The following is an 18,815-nucleotide window of genomic DNA, read 5'->3' as shown; positions in this document are numbered from 1 at the left end:
ACTCAGTATAGACATTTAAATAAATGACATCCACATACAAATCTTTAGACAGAATACAATTTGAGACATTAACTTTCACTCTATTCCACCTATAATGAAATACCCAATATTCATATAAACTACCCAAAAACAAGCTAACTAGGAATCTACAATGATAAATTTCATTGAAAATTTGAAAACTCACATAAAGTTTTAAAAAAAAAAAAGGAAAGCTGATAAACTAAAATTGCAAAAAATACATATATAAGCAAACTTCAGGTAGAAGTTCACAAAAGACATTCAATTAATTTGCATATAAATGTTAAATAAACAACAGCTATTTAAAATATAAATTCCAAGAGGGCATTCGAAAAGTGACTTAAGAGTCTAAAGAGCACAATGTTCAGTGATCCTTTGCCACAAATACAAAATTTGGGGCGGGGAGGAGAGACAAGAGTCTTGCTATATATAAAATTCAAGCTGGCTTGAACTCACTGCACAGCCAAAGCTGGCTTCCGGCTCATAGCAACCCTCCTGCCTCAACCTCTAAAGTGCCAGGATCACGGTATACACTAATGCACCTGCTGCTCTGCTACTAAGAGTAATTCCTAACACAATTATAAATTTTATCTCTTTATGTTCTTTTTTCCCTATGTTGAAAACGTATTTAGAGCATCAGTACATACACTCATTCACACTGCCTAGCAATTAAAAACTCAGACCTTATAATTACACAAGGAAAAAACCAAATGTTAAAATCGGGGATTTTTTTCTAGATAGTTTCTATAACCTGTATTTTTCAAAGAGATACCTAAACTATTTCTAGTATTACCTTTTATTTTCATCTTATGCTGACAAAGCTTATTTAGTGGATTTAATTCAAAAAATGCAAAATGTTAGCTCTCAACTGCTTAGCACTTAGGATTATTTATCTGTCTGCTTAATTTTTAGCTAGCAGCTAGCTAGCTAGCTGAGGGACTGAACCCAGGACCACATGCTGTGCTAAGCAAGAGGCTTACCACTAATCTATACCTCCAGCCCAGCAAGGCACTTTAAAAAGCTGGTAAAAGTCTTACATAAAGCATATGTTCTAATTATAAAACGAGGAAATCAATAAACCTTGCTATGAAAGCATGTTATTTCTTTAATTTTTTTGTTATGCTGAAAAGAATAAAAAAGAGGGTCACTAAGGAAAACTTATTTAAAATGAGTGAGCAACACAAAAATATTCAGTTCTTCCAAAAAAATTGTTATATACAATTGTATCTTATTCCAACAGAGAATTTTACTGCTTTTTATATAGTGAATCCTATTTATCAAGTCACAATATACATCTTATTTCTTGCTTGATTATATTTTATAGAAAAGTCTTTACTATTAATCCTAATTTTTGTGATACAGATATAAAATTTGGGGGATAGTCATTTCTATTTCTAAACATTTTACATTTATTTATCCACCTGGATACACAAAGTTTACAGTCTCAAAAGGAAGCAAATTTAAAGGCAATACAACCCATTTCCAATAATCCAAATCCATGTTAACAGTCTCAAATATGTAAAAAGATAGTCTACATAAACAAAGATATCAAAAAGAAACTTAAAAGTAACAAATACAATCAATGCTCATGTTCTCAGAAAATCGTTTGATCAAATCTATGTCAAAGCCACGCAATTACTTGAATTAGCTATCAGTTATAAAAGGAAGTTGTGTGAACAGCTGTTTAAAGCACTAAGATGACAAATGGAATCTAGACTTCCCAATGTCTGTACACTAATGTGAGCATCAAGTAAAATGTCAAGTGCCTGCATTTTGAGATAACTGATATAACATCAAGTCAGTATTACACCCAAATTTTAGGTGTTTCTGTTAGAAATTTACCTAAGCAAATTTGTCAGCATTAGTATGTAAAGTCATGGTAGTCATCTTTTAAGACAAATATAAATTTGATAGAGCTTTTTTACAGGTTTTCACAATAATATATTGAATTAAAAGGGTTTTTATGTAAACATAAAATAATGCTGTTTTTAATTCAATGAAACAATTTACTATTCTCTATCTGAAAATTACTTCTTAAAGGACTAAAAAAAAGTGGGCAAGAGAAACAAGTCTCTACATATACGTTTACTCTTTAAGATAAAAAAAGTCTTCTTACAACACATGGCATGAAAGCCATTCTGCTTACTGTAGATGTTTACAAACAGTTCCTTGCTATCAAAACACTTCACAGTAATCTTTCTACCTATGGACATAGTACTTACCTCATTTCAAAAAGCCATTTTCTCACTCAATATAAAACATTTACATAACTTGCTCTAGGCAATCCATTAAATAATAGAAATAAACTACATCACAAAGAAAAAAAATCAGCTTTGCCTCCAAAAGATTCGTAAGATGGACATTTCAAAATAGGCTATTTGGTATTCAGAATCCACTGTGACAGTTCAAACATTCTACCACAGAGGGCAAACTCATAAATTTGTATAGCACAAATGGTACCCTTACCCTTTACTGGTTATTTTAGGTTTTCTTTAAACAATACTAACTAAACATTCATTCAAACATTATTCAAAATCTAAGTTACAAACTGAAATACCGGTAGTAAACTTCACACTGAAATGAACGTGAGAGAGCAAAGTGACTCACATTAGCACTAAATGTTTTTAAACAAAGTATTAATCATTTATAAACAAAACTATATTCTTCAACCACAGTGAGCAAAACACATCATCCATTCAGGGGATTACTTCCTACTCTCTCTTGTCACTGCTAAGTAGATAGCGGTATAGTCAGACACAGGTTTGCAAATACTACTAAAAGCAAGGAAATTAGAGCTCAAGTAATGAAAAGCTAGCATATCCAGATGAAACTGTAGTTACAATGTAAGGGTAAACACAAGGAAACATAACTAAAATTTATGAGGCAGGTCTCAGATGATCTAAGAGTTGCAGAAGTAATTTTTAAGTATTATTATACAACCAATCATCATTCACCAGGCAATGAAGACAATCTGATTTTCGCAAAAGCCTCAATGTAACACTAATTCCTAAGGAGATGTAATGTCTTTTAATGTGTTAGTAAAGAACTTTTTACTCTTTTGCATTTTTGTTTTTCACCCCAATTAACACAAAACTATAAGAAGCTGAATAAGCAATACAAAGCATCTTAAATCCCGTGTAGTAATAACAAATTCTAACAGCATGATACATATAGAAGTGATCACAGTCCAGAAAATATGGTTACTTAATCCAGATCCCCATACACAAGACATTTATTGATAAACGTATAATGATTTAAGAATATGTAAACTTCATATGGGGAGAAGGAAAACTGAGTAAATGAGTATTTTAAAAATAATTACTCTTCAATATAAAAAATAAACAACACAAATTTCCTGAGTAGTACTATCCCATAGGTAGTAAGAACACAACCTTAAAATAACTCAACTAGGAAGGTAAAATTATTTCTGTAAGACACGTACAATTTAAAATCACTTATTTTGCTCAGAGTGGTCTCAGAATAGAGGCAAAAAAATACAGAATACGAAGCACAATGTATTTACATACTGAAATTTACAATACTGATATTGTGTCATTAAATTAGAATCTATTTGAACTTATATACTGAATGTTTCTGGAAAAACTAATACATTTTTAAATGAGAATGTAATTAACATTATTCAACAGTTCAAACACAAAAAAAATTAAGATGGGACAGACATTAACAGTTTGCCAACATCATTAAATTTCCAGTTAAATTACGGGCTTGCCCTTGTAGCCATTCATCATCATTTTAGTAACAGATTACATTATCATATGTTTATGTACAAACTTACTGACATTCATTTTAGCTTTCAAGTCATTCTTATTTCACTCACTACATTTAAGATTTACATGAAAGCTCAAAAGGACTCATATTTAAAAACTTTTAAAGAGGTCAACAACAGACCTTATTATGATAGTAACAAAATCTGCAAATAGTTTTTCACTTTAATATCAGTCCCCACCCCATTTCATATCTAGTTCCACAATAAATACTGTTTGGTATAGCAAAGATACAATAATCCAAGACAACCATTTTTTTTGTATTGGAAAGATTTATGTAAAATTTTGCTTGGATGAAGGCATACAATATTACAACTCAACTCTGATTAATGTACAAACAAAACATGGGAATTTTGGTATGATACATCAGTGACTAAGAAAAATGTCAACAATAGTTTTCACATGAGGAATTCATAGTTAATGTCTGAATGTAATGAAACTCAAGTCATGATGTATTAGGTCCACTTATGCTGGAATGTATATTCAAGCTATTTAAAATTAACAATGGATTTTCAGGACGAACTTTTTTGTCAACTATGCTAGTTTTACTAAAACCAGTAAGAAAACTGTCACTAATCTCCAGTATAAACTGATTTAGAAGACCCTTGATGGCAACATGGTACATCAATTTTGGAGATGACTGAAGATGTATTCAAATTTCAGTATCATGTCTTCAGTAACTAAAGTTGATAACTTAGGAAAGCCTAAAACACTAACTTACAGAACTTGTAACCATAATACAAATGACTACAGTGTTAACCATTTCAAATAACAACTTGGCCTCAATTCACCATAAACAACTACTGAACACTAATAATTTAATGAGCTAAGATTATTCAACTCAGGAATACAAAGCTACATCAGTAAAATTTAAGCTCAGATTTACTTTAATTTACATGATACAACACTATTTTTACATCCAAAAGCAATTACCAATTTCAGTAAGATTAGTTTTAAAAATGGAAGATGCTTTGTCTCATATTAAAATGTTTCGAGACATTAAATTTTTAATACAATCCATAGAGAACTGCATAAAAATTTTTGATACATATTCAAACTGTATAATCAAAATGCAGTAAGTATCAGAATGGGCCTTCTCAATTCAAAAAGCCTTTAAAATTACAAATAGTAAAACAGCTATTGGTGTTTCATAAAAATAAGATATTACATGCTTTCTTGCTATAAGTATTATTCAAAATGAGTCATTTGCTAGTATGTATGTTATAGCTAAAGAAACTGCTATTCTGTCAGTTACACACGATGTGATGAAGCCTGTGATTTTGCCTATCACAATTTAGATACTCACAAGTCACCAGTGACTAAATTTTCACTGTCTTCCATGATTACTAAAAGTAATCACATAAAGATTATTTATCTATGTGGAGTTTGTTTTAAGCCTAATTCAGTGTGGATATGCCATCAACATATGGAGAAAAAATATTTTTGCTTACAAAAAATATTTTGTAATCTCTGTGTCACATGCACAAGATTCAGTTTCCCCTTCACATGAATAAATGCTGTTCACAAATATAAAAATAAAATCACATGTGAAAATGAAGTATAAACAGAGACAACTCCTCCCATTTTATGAAAAATGTTCACAAGAAATAGTTGTAAAATACAGAAAAAAAAGACAATGATTATGATTTATGAATGAAACATCAAAGAAAATTATTTCAAGGTTATTCTAATGGGGGATGTATGGTTTGATACAATTTAAAAATTTGAAATATGTAACCTGAACCCATTTTAATTTAGTAACTTACGTTTTCTTTACAAATTAAGGATAATATTTCTTTTAAAACAAAAACTAGGTGCCAGGAACACAGTCCCTCTTCTAGAAGTATTTTTTTTTAAAAGAAAAAACCTCTTTCAAAGTTGACAAAACATTCTCTTATATTTATAAACTATTAGTGTTAGACTTTCTTTACAAGTTTTAGGAACAAATAAAATTAGGTGAAGGCAATATAAAAACTATTTTTAAAACTCCAAGCACATTATTTGTATCTGAACTCCCTGTTTAAGCATTTTAAATAACATGCAAAAATTCCAATTTGCAGGTTTTAGAAGTGCATAATGAGTCCTCTTGATTATTTTTCTTGCTTTAAGACCATTAACAATCTGAAACCTAAAACTGATAACTCAGCAACAGAATATTGAAGGAAAAGATGTCAAAATTTTTACCTGTGATCACTTACCTATTATTTGTCTCAGGTGTTTCCAGATGATTAAATTCAGAACAAGTACTTGGACCATTTAATATGTAGGTATATACTGTATAAACAACAGCCCTGGAGTTATAATCACTGTTAATAATACTCACATTAAACGTAACAGGAACAAGAATACCTACCTTCTAACGATGACGATACTCTCGCTCTCGGTCACGCTCCCGGTCACGGTCTCGGTCCCGGTCACGGTGTCTCTCTCTCTCCCTGCTTCTCTCTCTATAATAATCATCATGACGATCTCTACTACGGGATTTATGACGCCGACTCTTTTCTCGTGATCTACTATGGTCCCTCTCTCTTGATCGTTCACGTCTTCTAAAAGAAATTACTGGATTAATGCTCCCCATAATTGGATAGTTGAAAAGGTACTGAGTACAGTTTTTCTCCCCTGCTTTGTGGTTTCACTTACTCAGTTAACCATGGTCTCATATAATTAATGAGAAATTCTAAAAATAAACTAACTTTTAAACTCAACATCATTCTGAATAAAGTGAGGAAATCTCAGTCTTGGTTTCATCCTGCCTGGGATACTAATCATCTTTTGGTGTATCATATCCACATGTATATGCTACCTGCTCATTAATCTTTTAGTAGCTACCTCAGTTATCAGACAGATTGTTATGGTTTTGCAGTGCTCATGTCCAAGTAACTTTTAGTTTGCCTTAACAGTAGTCCCAAAGTGCAATAGTACTGTTTGCAAATTTTGATAAGGTTCCTCAAGTGAAAAGGCAAAAAAAGTTCTTGATTTCATAGGAAAAGAAAAAAATCATTACTGAAGTTGTTGAGATCTACAGTAGGAAGCTGTGAAATTGTAAAACGAAATTTGTGCTACTTTTGTGGTAATACTAAAATGCAAGAGTTACAGCCATAGTGTGGGTAAGCACTTAGTTAAGACAGAGATGTCACTGATTTATAGTTCAGTATATCAGGGATTCCAGGAACTCACTGGGGTCTTACAACAGTGTTGTGAACATGAGGGGAAATGGTCTTGGTTTTTATGTCATATGCCAATTCTCCATAAGGAACATAATTGTGTATTATAAATGTGTGAATAAAATAAATTTTTTAAAAAATCTAAGGCAGTAAAACATTCTGTGACACAGTTGAGTCTATCCTGTCCTATTGATGACTACCAAATCATCAATAAGCATAAACCCAAAATTTCATTTTTAAAAATATCTGCCAAGCTGGGCATAGTGGCACACTGCTATAATGCCAGCACTCAGGATGCTGTAACAGGAGATCATTTCAAGACCAGCCTGGACTACAAAGTGAGCCAAAGGTCAGCCTGAACTGTATAGCGAGACCATATCTCAAGAAGACTACATAAATCAATAAATGTATCTGTCAAAAAATTGAGTAAAACATATGGAAATATAGCATATCACCTATTTAAATAAGTATCCTAAAACATACATGTTACTGAATAAACAGGAAAGCAGACAAAATGTCAAATTAATATCTAGAATATAGATTTTTTAAAGTATAAAATTCACAAAAATCATTCAATATACAATGGGTCCTAAATACGTAAGTATTACCACCTATTAATGTAAGTTATCAAAATATATACAGATGGCTCTCCGTATCTATGGGCTCTGAATTCAGATTAAAAATATTTGGGAAAAACCTACTGTTAGGGAAAATGCAAATTTTTCACTTCCTAAACAATATAGTGTAATGACTATACAGCACTTTATATCAATTATTTTAAATGAAGAAGAGAAGATTAAAGCACACAGGACTAAACAGCAGGAGACAGGAAAAAATAAAGTATATGGGAAGATATATATAGATTATAAACAAGTATTTTATATAAGATTTGAGCATTGGCAGATTATGTTATTGTCAAGGATTCCAGAATCAATCCCTTCAGACACTATGGGACTACTTTATATAAGTATCTGTCTGTTCTGCATTCCTACCTAACCAAAATATGATTTATCTACACTCCACTAAGAAATTGTGTTTATATGTGTGTAAAGGTGTGAAGATGTTTAGGCAGAAATGACTAATAATTATGATCATTTGAAAGGATTGGTATTGTATTCCCATTGTATTTTTAAGTAGACCCATTGTATTTTTAAGTAGAAATGTTTTCATGAACTGCCTTAAAAAATTAACCAAAGTTTAAAATCTAAAAAGCATTTTAGAAATTTACAAATGTCTATAGTTCATGTATTTCTGAACTAGACAGCTAAACATTATTAGGTGTTGAGTTCCTCAATCAAGGTAGGCTTTCTGGCTCTGAACTTAAAATATTAAAGACAATGCATGGTAAAATCTTTAGCTATGAAAAAACTCTGTTCAGTTACAATGATTCTTACAGTGGGTCAAACGGGTTAAAACAAAGTTGAAGGCCATGCCCAAGACAAACTTCTTTCCATTAACTTCATGAAGACGACTCTACTTCCAGACAAAGTACTTAAGAAGGTTTAAGAACATCATGTGAAGATTAAATATCAAGATTTCAAGGTTAGTAGTAATGCTGAAAAAAAAAAAGAACTATCGAATTTAAGAAAAACTATTTAGCAATAAGCCATCCACTCATAACTCCCTCATTCAAAAAACATTTATTCTGTATCAAGCAATGGTGAAATATAAATCTAGTTCTATGTGAACAGGATAGCTAATGGTATTCTCATCATCTGAAAATCTTCTAATGGAGGAAAAAGCCACCAATAACAAGTTATAGTGTATGAAACATATGAAATAAATAAATATAATGATATGACAGACTAACTTGGGAGACAACTCAAAAAATGAGATTAAATTGAGACACAATGGCTATGAAGTCATATACGTAAACAGACAGGAAAAGGGTTTCCATAGAAGGAATATCAAGAAATCAGTGAGGTAAGCAAGAGTTAGATGTGTCCAGAAAAAAAAAAGCAAGATCAAAGGGGAGAGGTATGAGATTAAAAACATAAATCTTACCCTAAGAGGCAAGAGAAGTCAAATGACGCCTTAACATTTACAATTTTACTCTAAGTAGAAGCCTCTGAAGGATATTTAAGCAAATAAACTGATATTTGACTCAGTATTAAAAATTCACTCTTGCTGCTGAGTAAACAGTAAGTAAAATGAAAATCTTATTTTAAAACCCAACCACAGGGGGCTGGGGATTTAGCTCAGCGGCATAAGCGGCCACCTTGGAAGCAGGCAGTTGTGAGTTCGATCCCTGGTAAAGGAAAAAGACCAAAAAAAAAAAAAAAAAAAAAAACCACCCAACCATAGTATTTTCTCCTTTTGTTAACTAGAGTTTCAAAAAGTCTTAAGACAGGAAAGTTTTACCTCGATCCAGAACCGTATGACTTGGATTCAATTCCATGAAGGCAATCTTGCAAAGAGCTAATAAGAACTTTGCAACGGTCATCAGCAGAGACTTTGGATTGTTTAATTAAAGAAATTGCAGTTACCAATGTCTCAATAGCACTCCCGTAATCACCTGTAGGGGAGAAGAAAAGCATTAATGTCAAATTTTGCTTTTGAATGCCATTATATCACTCAGGGATAAAAATGATAAAAGCATTGTACAACACAGTATTAAGTTTTAAAGTGACTACAGAAGATTAATGCTTTTTTTTAAGAAGTGTTTCAAAATTTGCAAAGGGTTTCATATTAATGAAATTGCATGATTTTTTTTTTGTCTTTTTCTTTTTTTATTGGTACCAGGGATCGAACTCACGACCACACACTTGCAAGGCAGATGCTTATGCCGCTGAGCTAAATCTCCAGCCCCAAACTGTATGATTTGTTGTTATAGCTGTGTAAAACAAGTTAACATTTTTCAAATACAAAAATAAATAAATGAGCTGCCTTAAGGTCTCTGAGCCATTAAATGTCAACATCAGAATCTAAACCCAATTAGCATTGAGGCTCTTTCCATTATACACTGTGACATACAGCTCTCTTCAATGCTTTTTAAGTCTTAGGCAATGATTTGGCAATATGAAAAGAGTACATGCAACATAAGTAAGAAATACTGATACTTGGAAAAATATACAAACCAGCACTGGCATCAGACACAGCTCTTGAAATAGCACTGCTTGAGATTGCCCTATTTCTATTCATGATTTCTTCAAACTCTGCTTCACTCAAAGGAGTTCTAGCAGTATCCATTTCCCTATAAAAAGAAAATTTTAAATTGTTACTCAATAGATTTTTTCGGTTACTCAAAACAGTAAAAACCAATTCAAAGTAGAAGTCCTTTATGGTTATTTGCCAGACTGAAGTATGCTATTTATCCTACAAAGATAGTAAGTCTAAGCAAAATTCTCTTACACCTTTCAGCTGTTTAGAAACTTCATCTTTTTGGAGGGCAGAAATGCTATATTTACATTTTCCCTTTCTGTTTTTTTTTTTTTTTTGGAGACAGGGTCTTGCTATGTAGTTCAGGGTGGCCTCAAACTCACAACAATCCTCCTGCCTCAGTTACTGGAAGACTTCCCAGAATTAGTATTCCCGCCCCGCCCCACCTCCCTACCCCCCCACCCCCGCTTTCCCGAGCAAATATTTTCATTGCTACATACTAACTTACCTCCCAGGGGGGCCATAGTCACCCCTATCATATGGTGGAGCTCGGCCATATGGGTCTGTTGGTGGTGGACCTCTACTATCTGATGTAGGCATGCCGCTGTTAGTTGGTGGAGGAAAGAAAGCTGGATTCACATGTGGAGCTGGCGGTGGGGCACCTGGAGGTGGTCCCGGAAGATGCGGAGGAGGAGCAAGTGTAAGGGGTGGCCCAAGTGGACCTGGTGGGCGAGGTGGAAAGGGGCCTGGAGGTGGCGGTGGTCCTTGTTGTGGAGGTGGTGGGCCAGGAGGGGGGCCATAACCTGGAACTGGAGGTGGAGGTCCAGGAGGAAGTGGACCCAATGGAGGCTGCCCAAAAGGCTGTCCAGGAAAAAGAACTGGTGGTGGAGGGCGATCTCCTCGATTAGGAGGCCCAGCTAGAGGAGGCGGCAGAACCTGACCAGGAGGAGGAGGACCTGGTGGGCCAGGTGGGCCAGGAGGACCTAAGGGTGGGCGTGGTGGAGTCTGTCCAGCTACAAGAGGGGGGTGGAGAGAAAAAGAGAAAGAAAAAAATACTTCAATAATAAAGATATTTTAACTTTTACATGCCAAGATCATATTTTATAGCATAAGTTAAAAACCAAGATTCTTTCTCTTTAAATGAAACTCATATGCAAATGCTATACTAACAACTAATAAAAGTGAAGGATATCCTTATAAATTTAAATAGTTCAATTTATGTTTAAGAAAGATTATACTGAAAACAAACTTCGAAAATTACAGTGCTTAGAGATATTTTCCATTTTTGAGTGTATACACACTACATTGAAATCACCCACCTTATATTCTACTCTGATGCCAAGCTAGAAAGTGGAACAAGGAAAAATGGTCTTGAAAGGGTTTTTTAAGAGGTAAGAAAATAAGACGGATGTATATATTCTATATATAAGTCAAGCAAGTTTGGAGAAAAATAAAGACCTTTTAGGCCAAAAATGGGTAATTCCTCTATGCTGTGCCCCATATGCCATGGAATCCTAGTTTCCAGGAACAAAGGCCGAGTTCCTTTAACAAGATGCTTGATCAAATTTCCTGGATTCCAAAAATAGCATAACAAGGAGAGTAAGTCACATTAATAATACATTACTTGAAAAAGAGAGAAAAGGAAAAGAGATATTAGGTAGACACATTTTATCTATGGTAATATAAGAAAAGCTTTACCTGGAAAAGGTGGGGGTGGCCCTCCTGGTCCTGCTGGCCCAGGAAATCTGTCCCCACCGGGAACAGCCCCTGGAAAACGGCCCCGTCCTCTACCACCTTGTGGAAATGCTGCACGTGAACTGCCTCCTGGAGGGCCAGCTTTACCTTCCCCAGACATTTGTCCTGATTGTGTAGCTGCAAACATCCAAATACTCTTAAGTAGCACTCATTAAAACAGTTCTCTGAAATGTAACCACTGTTAACAGAAACAATTCTTATTTCAAAGTTCACTTACACTATCTATTAATTAGCAGAAGTCTCGAGCCTGTGCAAACCACTTGAGAATCACTGATAAGGAAAATATTGAAATCTATTAAGTCCTTTTTTGGTCAAACTCACGATCTTGTGCTTGCCAAGTAGGCACCCTTTTTAAGTCTTACTGGATATAAATGTTTTTTCAAAAAAAAAAAAAAAAAAGGTTATTTCCACTGAGTAAATGAGTTACTTTCAAAATACCAGTACTCTATAGCAGCCAAGACAATAAACTATTCAACAGAAATCTTAATTCCAGTAGTACAGATCATTTAAACTTTGCAATATATTCTTCAGTTAAAGTCTTAACTACTAAACCATTAAAAGAAAACAACCACTTGAATTTCTGTTAATTATACGTTCACCTATCTCGTTAATTGTTAACATCCATAAGTATGTAATATCTTTTGTACATTCACTTTACCAAGTGGTGAAAAATCTTGGTGTCACCGGATGTGGTGGCGCACACCTGTAATCCCAGCACTTGGAGACTGTGGCGGGAGGATCGCTGTGAGTTCAAGGCCAGCCTAGGCTACAAAATGAGTTCAAGGCCAGTCTGAACTGCATAGCAAGACCCTGTGTCAAAAAACCAAAAAGAAAACAAAACGAAAAGTCTTGGTGCCAATCAGAAAACCAACAAATATTTTCTGATTATCAGTGGTTCTCTCTGCAAACGTAACATATATCCACAACAGCTTTCCTTCATGCTAAGGATTAAAATGCAGTTTTCCTCTTTCTCTAAGATGGGAAGGATAGGACAATAATGGCAGCAATACAGTATCATATACTTTTGGGCCTGTGAGATCTACAGAAAAATGTAACAGGACCAGGGTCTATAGTCATAACCAATGATGAAATCAAGTAACAGCAAGGACTTTTAAAGAAAGAATAAGAAAAACAAAATCTTTAATGAACTACTAGATATGTAAACAGTAAATAGGTAAGTTCTCTAGCATAACACCTAACACAAGCAGTATTGTTTAAAATGTAAAATCTTTTAAAAAGGCCTCTGAGAGATTGCTTACTTTTCCTGGACTGCATTTCAAATTGACTCAGGAACTGTTTATTGCATGGAGTTACAACAGGATTCTGACCATGAAGTTCTCTTTTAGGCAACAGATCCATTAACTTTTTTGAAGATGCTTCAGATCCAACACCAACAAGTGCAAATCTAAGAGGTGGTTTAAAGGGGTGGAGGCATAAAGTTGAGAAGGAACTAATAGTTACTGTTATTAAAAAAGAAATGGTCTAAATATATTTTTATCTTCGAAGCCCAAAAAATACTTCTTAAAACTACAAATGTTTATACTCTCACATCTATTAACAGATATGAAAATGTACTATATAGAATATATAAAAGTCACTCATTTAAAACGTACAATTTCAGTAGTTTCAGTATATTCACGACTTCTACAATTACCGATTTTAGAACATTTTCATCACTCTCAGAAACTCCCATCACCAGCAGCCTTCACTCCTATTTTCTCCCATCCCTCAAACCCAGGGAATCTACTTTGTCTCTATGGATTCACCTACTTTAGAATTTCATGTAAATAGGATTATACAGAGTCCTCTTTTATAAACAGCTTCTTTTACTTAGCATAGTAACTTGATTCTTCCATGTTAAATGTACTACTTCTTTTTGTGACTAAGCAATATTCCATGGTAGCTATACTGTATTTTCTAAAAATGCATCCATCAGCTTATAGGCAGTAGGCTTGTTTTTACACTAAGATAACTATAATAATCATAAAAACAGTGTTAGTGAGGATATGGAAAAACTAGGACTCTCATGTATTAATGATGAGCATGTAAAATAGTATCGCTATCAATTCCCAATTCTTTAAAATGCTAAAGAAAGTTATCACTTAATTCTATTTCTAGGTATATAGCCCATAAAACCAAACACAAACATTCACACAAAACTGGTAAATATAATATTTATAGGGACATTTCCCTTAACTGCAAAGTAAGAATCCAAATGCTCATCTAATGGATGATGGATTTAAAAATAAAGTGTTATATTCATATAATGGGATATTATTTGAATTAAAAAAGGCTGGTAAAAGAAAGGCTGATATCTGCTGCAACACAAACTTTGAAAACATTACATTAAGCAAAAGAAGCCAGACACAAAAGGCCATGTTGTACGATTTCATTTACAAGAAATGAATAGACAGGATATCCAGAACAGGCAAATCCAAAGACAGAAAGTACATCAGTGGTTGTCAGCAGGGAGGTGGGCAGACTGGTGAATGCTCATGGGCACAAGGTTTCTTCTGAGGGTGATGAAATGTTCTGAAATTAGATGGTGGCAATGGTTGCTCAACTTTGTCAGTATGCTAAAAAAATCACTGAATTGCACACTTTAAATGGATGAATCTTATAAGAAAAATACTCTAGAAAAATAACAACATAATTTAAAAACTAAACTATCAATCAGTATGATTACAGAATAGCCTAGATTACTGGGGTAGGGGGGTCTCATTAGGTAAGAAACTTTTTCTTCTCTAATGTTCAATATGGTCCTAGACCAGATCCTTCACTCTACTTAGCAAATGTATGAATGGATTATCTGAATCACAATATTACAATTTAAGTGGGCTGGGTTACAGCTCAACAGTAAAGCATCCATCTACTCAGCATAAACAAGGCCCCAGATTCAATCCCCAGCACCAGAAAAAGGAAAAAGAAAACTTCATTAAATAATTATTCACAGAGCACCAGCTCTTATTCTCAAATACTCTAAGGCTGATGTAAACAAAACAAAACCCCTGCTCTTGAGGAGTTTATAATCCAGTGAGGAAAGATAATAAATAAGAAAAAAAGGAATTAAACATAATGTTGTTGTTTTATAGTGTTCAGAAAAGAAAACTCTATAATAGTTTGAATCCTAACAGAAGTGAAAGATTGAACCATGGAGCTGGGTACTTTGGTGTGAGTTCAGTGCCAGCCTAAGCAAGATCAAATGAGATCCCTTTCAGAAAAAGAAAATAAAAATGAGCCATGTGGATGGATATTTGTAAAGAAAAGTAAACCACTAAAATTCTAACACAGAGATTTGTTGAAAAAACAGCAAAGGAACTAACATGACCCCAAACAAGTAGAAAAGTAGAACAGTAGAAGAGGTAAGGGAACAGATCACGCATCACCTTGCAGACCAAGGTATTAACACTGAGATAACAAACCATCCCAAGATCCTAAACAGGATACTAGTATTACCTTAAAATCAAGCCCTTGAAAAACATCTATATGGAACTGATACACCCCAGGAGATTGAGGGGCAATAGGGATGTCAGTTCAAAGCTACTGCTAAGATGAGATGATTGTGACTTGGGACAAGTGAAGCAATAGAAAGCCACCATATTTTTTACTTTACCTAATTTATCTATACCATAATTTATCACTTAAAAAAAATCTAGCCCAGTGTGGTGGTACATGCCTGTAATCACAGCACTCTGGGAGGCTGAGGCAGAAGAGCCAAGATTGATCCAACCCTGAGCAACTTAATAAGAACTGCCTCTAAACAAATTTTTAAAAGACGTTCAATCTCTAGTACTGGCAAAAAAAAAAAAAAAAACCTTTCTCAAGGTTTATATAAAACTATACCTGCTGAAACATTATTTATGATAGGCAAAAAATGGAAACCACCAAAGTAGCAAAATATAAGAAAGGGAGATGGGTGTTTATTGCTAAATATTTGTTCTACTCTGTACCAAACCTTTTGAAAACATGCAAATTGTATTAACACTTTTTAAAGGAAAACCTATACACACACACACACACACACACACACACACACACACACACACACACAGTAAAGATATGTGACAATATGTACATGGTTCAGTTGGTGCCATTATTGCATTTTCTTACCTTTGGATGTCTGTATTTTTAATGTTCCCACATGAACCTATTTAATTTATAGTTTTATAATCAAAAATAAAAAGCAATACATCCAGCTTACTCACATTGTTCTCCAGTTGCCCATTTTCTCACATCTCAACCACAGGCAGATTACTACACCTATCAACTGTCATTTCAACCACAGATGGAGAAAACTCAGGAAAGCAGGCCTAGTTTGTCCACAACCAACTCCGCTAGTTTTACGTGCTAAATAACAAGGTATGTGTTTAAAAAAAAAAAAAAATCTCTGCCTAAGATCCTCCAGTGTAATCATGTGTTCTGGTTGTAATTAAACATCAAGGGAAACTAACTTTATAAATTATAATCAAAAGCTACTAACATAATATAAACTCAAATTCTTACCCTTTTGACTGGCCATTTGCCCGATTTTCAAAAAATTTTATCTCCAAAATATCGTTTACTCCCAAAGAATGAACTGCTTCAGTTAAGTCTTCATCTGTTGTCCACTGTAAGACATGTTTCCCTTATTAACCACTGAGACTGTCTCCAGAATTTTTATTGCTCAAATGGGAGCTTTTATCAGTAAACTCAAGATAAAGGGAAAATTATTGCTCAGTGCAAATTTAAGCATAATTACTAGCAGTCAGCATCCAATTTTTAAAATATCACAAAGACCCTAACTTCATTCCCTGATAAGAATTTTGGAAATAGACGGTACCTACCCTCAGAGGTAAGATAGATTTTTACTCTTAAGAGTTTCTAGTTCTTTCCAGCTTTAAACTGCTATGATTTTAAATTCTCAATAAAACCAATCTCACTTGTCACTTCCTCCCTTTAAAGGAAAACACTGTTTGAAATAATTTTCATCTTATCCTTGAATATAAAATGGAAAGATAAAAAGCTAACATGTGTTTAGTACCTACTATGTACTTTATATCAACTACAGAACTCTTAAAATGCTGTAAGCCCTATTATTCCCATTTGACACAGAGGAAACAGGGCAAACAACTAAGTCACAAAAATAAGATGATGGAACTAAGGTTCAAATTCTTTAGCAACTACATTCTCATAAATACACTGTTACTGTTTCCAAAGACTGCTTACATTGCATTGTGGGAAGTTTGACGTCAGTCTAAAAAAATGTTTTTAAGTAAAACATTTTTTAGTTAGATACACAAATTTACAAGGAGCACACACTTGTAATCTCAACCATTAGGGATGCTTAGGCAGAAGGATTACAATGAGGCCAGCGTGGGTAACTCAGCAAGAACTTGTCTCAAAAAATAAAAACAGCTGGAACATGCAGCCCACTGGAGAAGCACCTGCCTAGCATGTGTGAATCCCTGGGTTCAATTCCCAGTACTGAATAAAAAATAAGTGAATGTTTTCAACAAAGTAGAAAAGTGCTGAGGTTTATTTTGACTTTTAGATCTATATATTCAAACTTTGAAATATAATAGTGGAGATGAAAAATTCTATAGGATTGCTTTAGTGAATATTTCAGGTTTAATGCTAATACAAATAGATATACTGGATATATAGTTAATGAAGCTCTTAGTAATTTTCAAGTTTCATGAAACAACTCAAAACTAAAATACAAAGTACATAGCAGTATTTTTATAAATCAGATTTCAAAATAACAAGAATGACAAGTCAGTATTTTAAATTAGAAAATGAACAATATTTTAAGACCATGAGTGGTTTTCATGTCTTTTGAATCCTGATTTGAAACCCTATGTGAACATTTTTCTTAGTAAATATGAGTATCTGAAGTGAGCAAGTAGTAATATAAAGAACAACAATTGAAGACAAAAAACTATTTGCATTTAACTGGTATGTCTACCAAGGTGAGAAGAAAGGACATAAAATTCAAACAGAATTGAAACTAATGGTCTTTGAAAGGCACCTGATTTTGCTTGTCAAACACTTAAAGAAAAACAATACCTTCGAATTTTTATTTTAAAGCTCCAGACAAAAAAGACTAGCTATAGCAATACCTGTAATTTAGTTCTTGTTACTTTACTCACCCAAGTTAAATTTCCAATATATAATGCAATTCTCTTTCCAGTATATGTATAGACAACATTTGGTGCAGCTCCTTTCCCCACGTCATCACCAACAGTTGGTGGAAGAGTATCCATGTAATCCCGGTCTTCTGGAGCATCTCCATTATTTGCAGATGGGGAGATGACATCATCATACAAGTCTATCTGATCATGCCCACCATATTCCGCTTCCTAAGACACAGAAATAATGCTCCAGGTTAAACAACAGTCAGAATATTACCATTTGGATACAAATTCATTCAACTTTCTAACTTTAAAAGTCTAATGACAGAAAAAGGCTCAAAAAGCTCAGTACAGGCCTTCCCACCTTATTTAATACATACACTTGAATGGTGACTATAACTAAAACTTTTTTTAGAAGTAAAATATTCTTAATAATATATGAATTCAAGTAGAAAACTTAAAATATTTGACATAAAGAGTACCACAAACAAAAAATCAGAGCTATTGTAGGTTTTCAGTGTTTAATCACGACAAAGAACAACTATTTTCTGTGGTATTCAGTTCTTGCTGTTAATCTTGAAAAAGCTAATAGTTTCAGAAAAAGAAAAGTAAACTGAGCCACAGAAAAGGGATGAAAAATGACAAATGATCTACAGAAACAACTAATGAAATATACATAGAGCTATCCAAATTAGTATCTCACAATAATATTCTTGGTCAACGAAAAGCCAGTGCTTACCTGACTTCTTAGATGTCTAGTCAAATAGATTAGCAAAAAGTATTCAAATACAGACCTAGTAAACCTTTGGCCATTAAGTTTCACCAACAGAATTAAAGCAATCTAGTGATATCACTGACATGTCTAAAATGATAACCAAGGAATA

The 18,815-nt window shown here is 33.6% G+C and overlaps 1 protein-coding gene across 5 annotated transcripts in view; it reads right to left on the bottom strand.

The window, feature by feature from the left end:
* The window catches only part of Cpsf6 (cleavage and polyadenylation specific factor 6), a 30,941-nt gene that overhangs the window by 5,359 nt on the left and 6,767 nt on the right, over positions 1-18,815 (bottom strand). The window contains exons 2-11 of one of the 5 annotated variants that reach the window (XM_005006369.4): positions 17,950-18,159; positions 16,325-16,428; positions 13,081-13,226; positions 11,765-11,938; positions 11,525-11,635; positions 10,575-11,079; positions 10,045-10,160; positions 9,329-9,482; positions 6,157-6,349; positions 799-6,077 (exon numbers count right to left, since the gene is read on the bottom strand). In XM_005006369.4, coding sequence (XP_005006426.1) covers positions 6,160-6,349; positions 9,329-9,482; positions 10,045-10,160; positions 10,575-11,079; positions 11,525-11,635; positions 11,765-11,938; positions 13,081-13,226; positions 16,325-16,428; positions 17,950-18,159 — 1,710 coding nt within the window. In that variant the 3' untranslated portion in view covers positions 799-6,077; positions 6,157-6,159. Of the gene's footprint in view, positions 1-798; positions 6,078-6,156; positions 6,350-9,328; positions 9,483-10,044; positions 10,161-10,574; positions 11,080-11,524; positions 11,636-11,764; positions 11,939-13,080; positions 13,227-16,324; positions 16,429-17,949; positions 18,160-18,815 lie in introns of those variants that run through there. The other 4 variants (XM_005006368.4, XM_003476097.5, XM_005006370.4 and 1 more) reach the window with 4 other exon arrangements.

The sequence above is a fragment of the Cavia porcellus genome, unplaced genomic scaffold (assembly GCF_034190915.1).
Source record: "Cavia porcellus strain 051 isolate PalLab524CR breed Dunkin Hartley unplaced genomic scaffold, mCavPor4.1 scaffold_8, whole genome shotgun sequence".
Lineage (NCBI taxonomy): Eukaryota > Metazoa > Chordata > Mammalia > Rodentia > Caviidae > Cavia > Cavia porcellus.
Note: the sequence above shows the minus strand (reverse complement) of the source record. Positions and strands in the feature narration are given on the sequence as shown.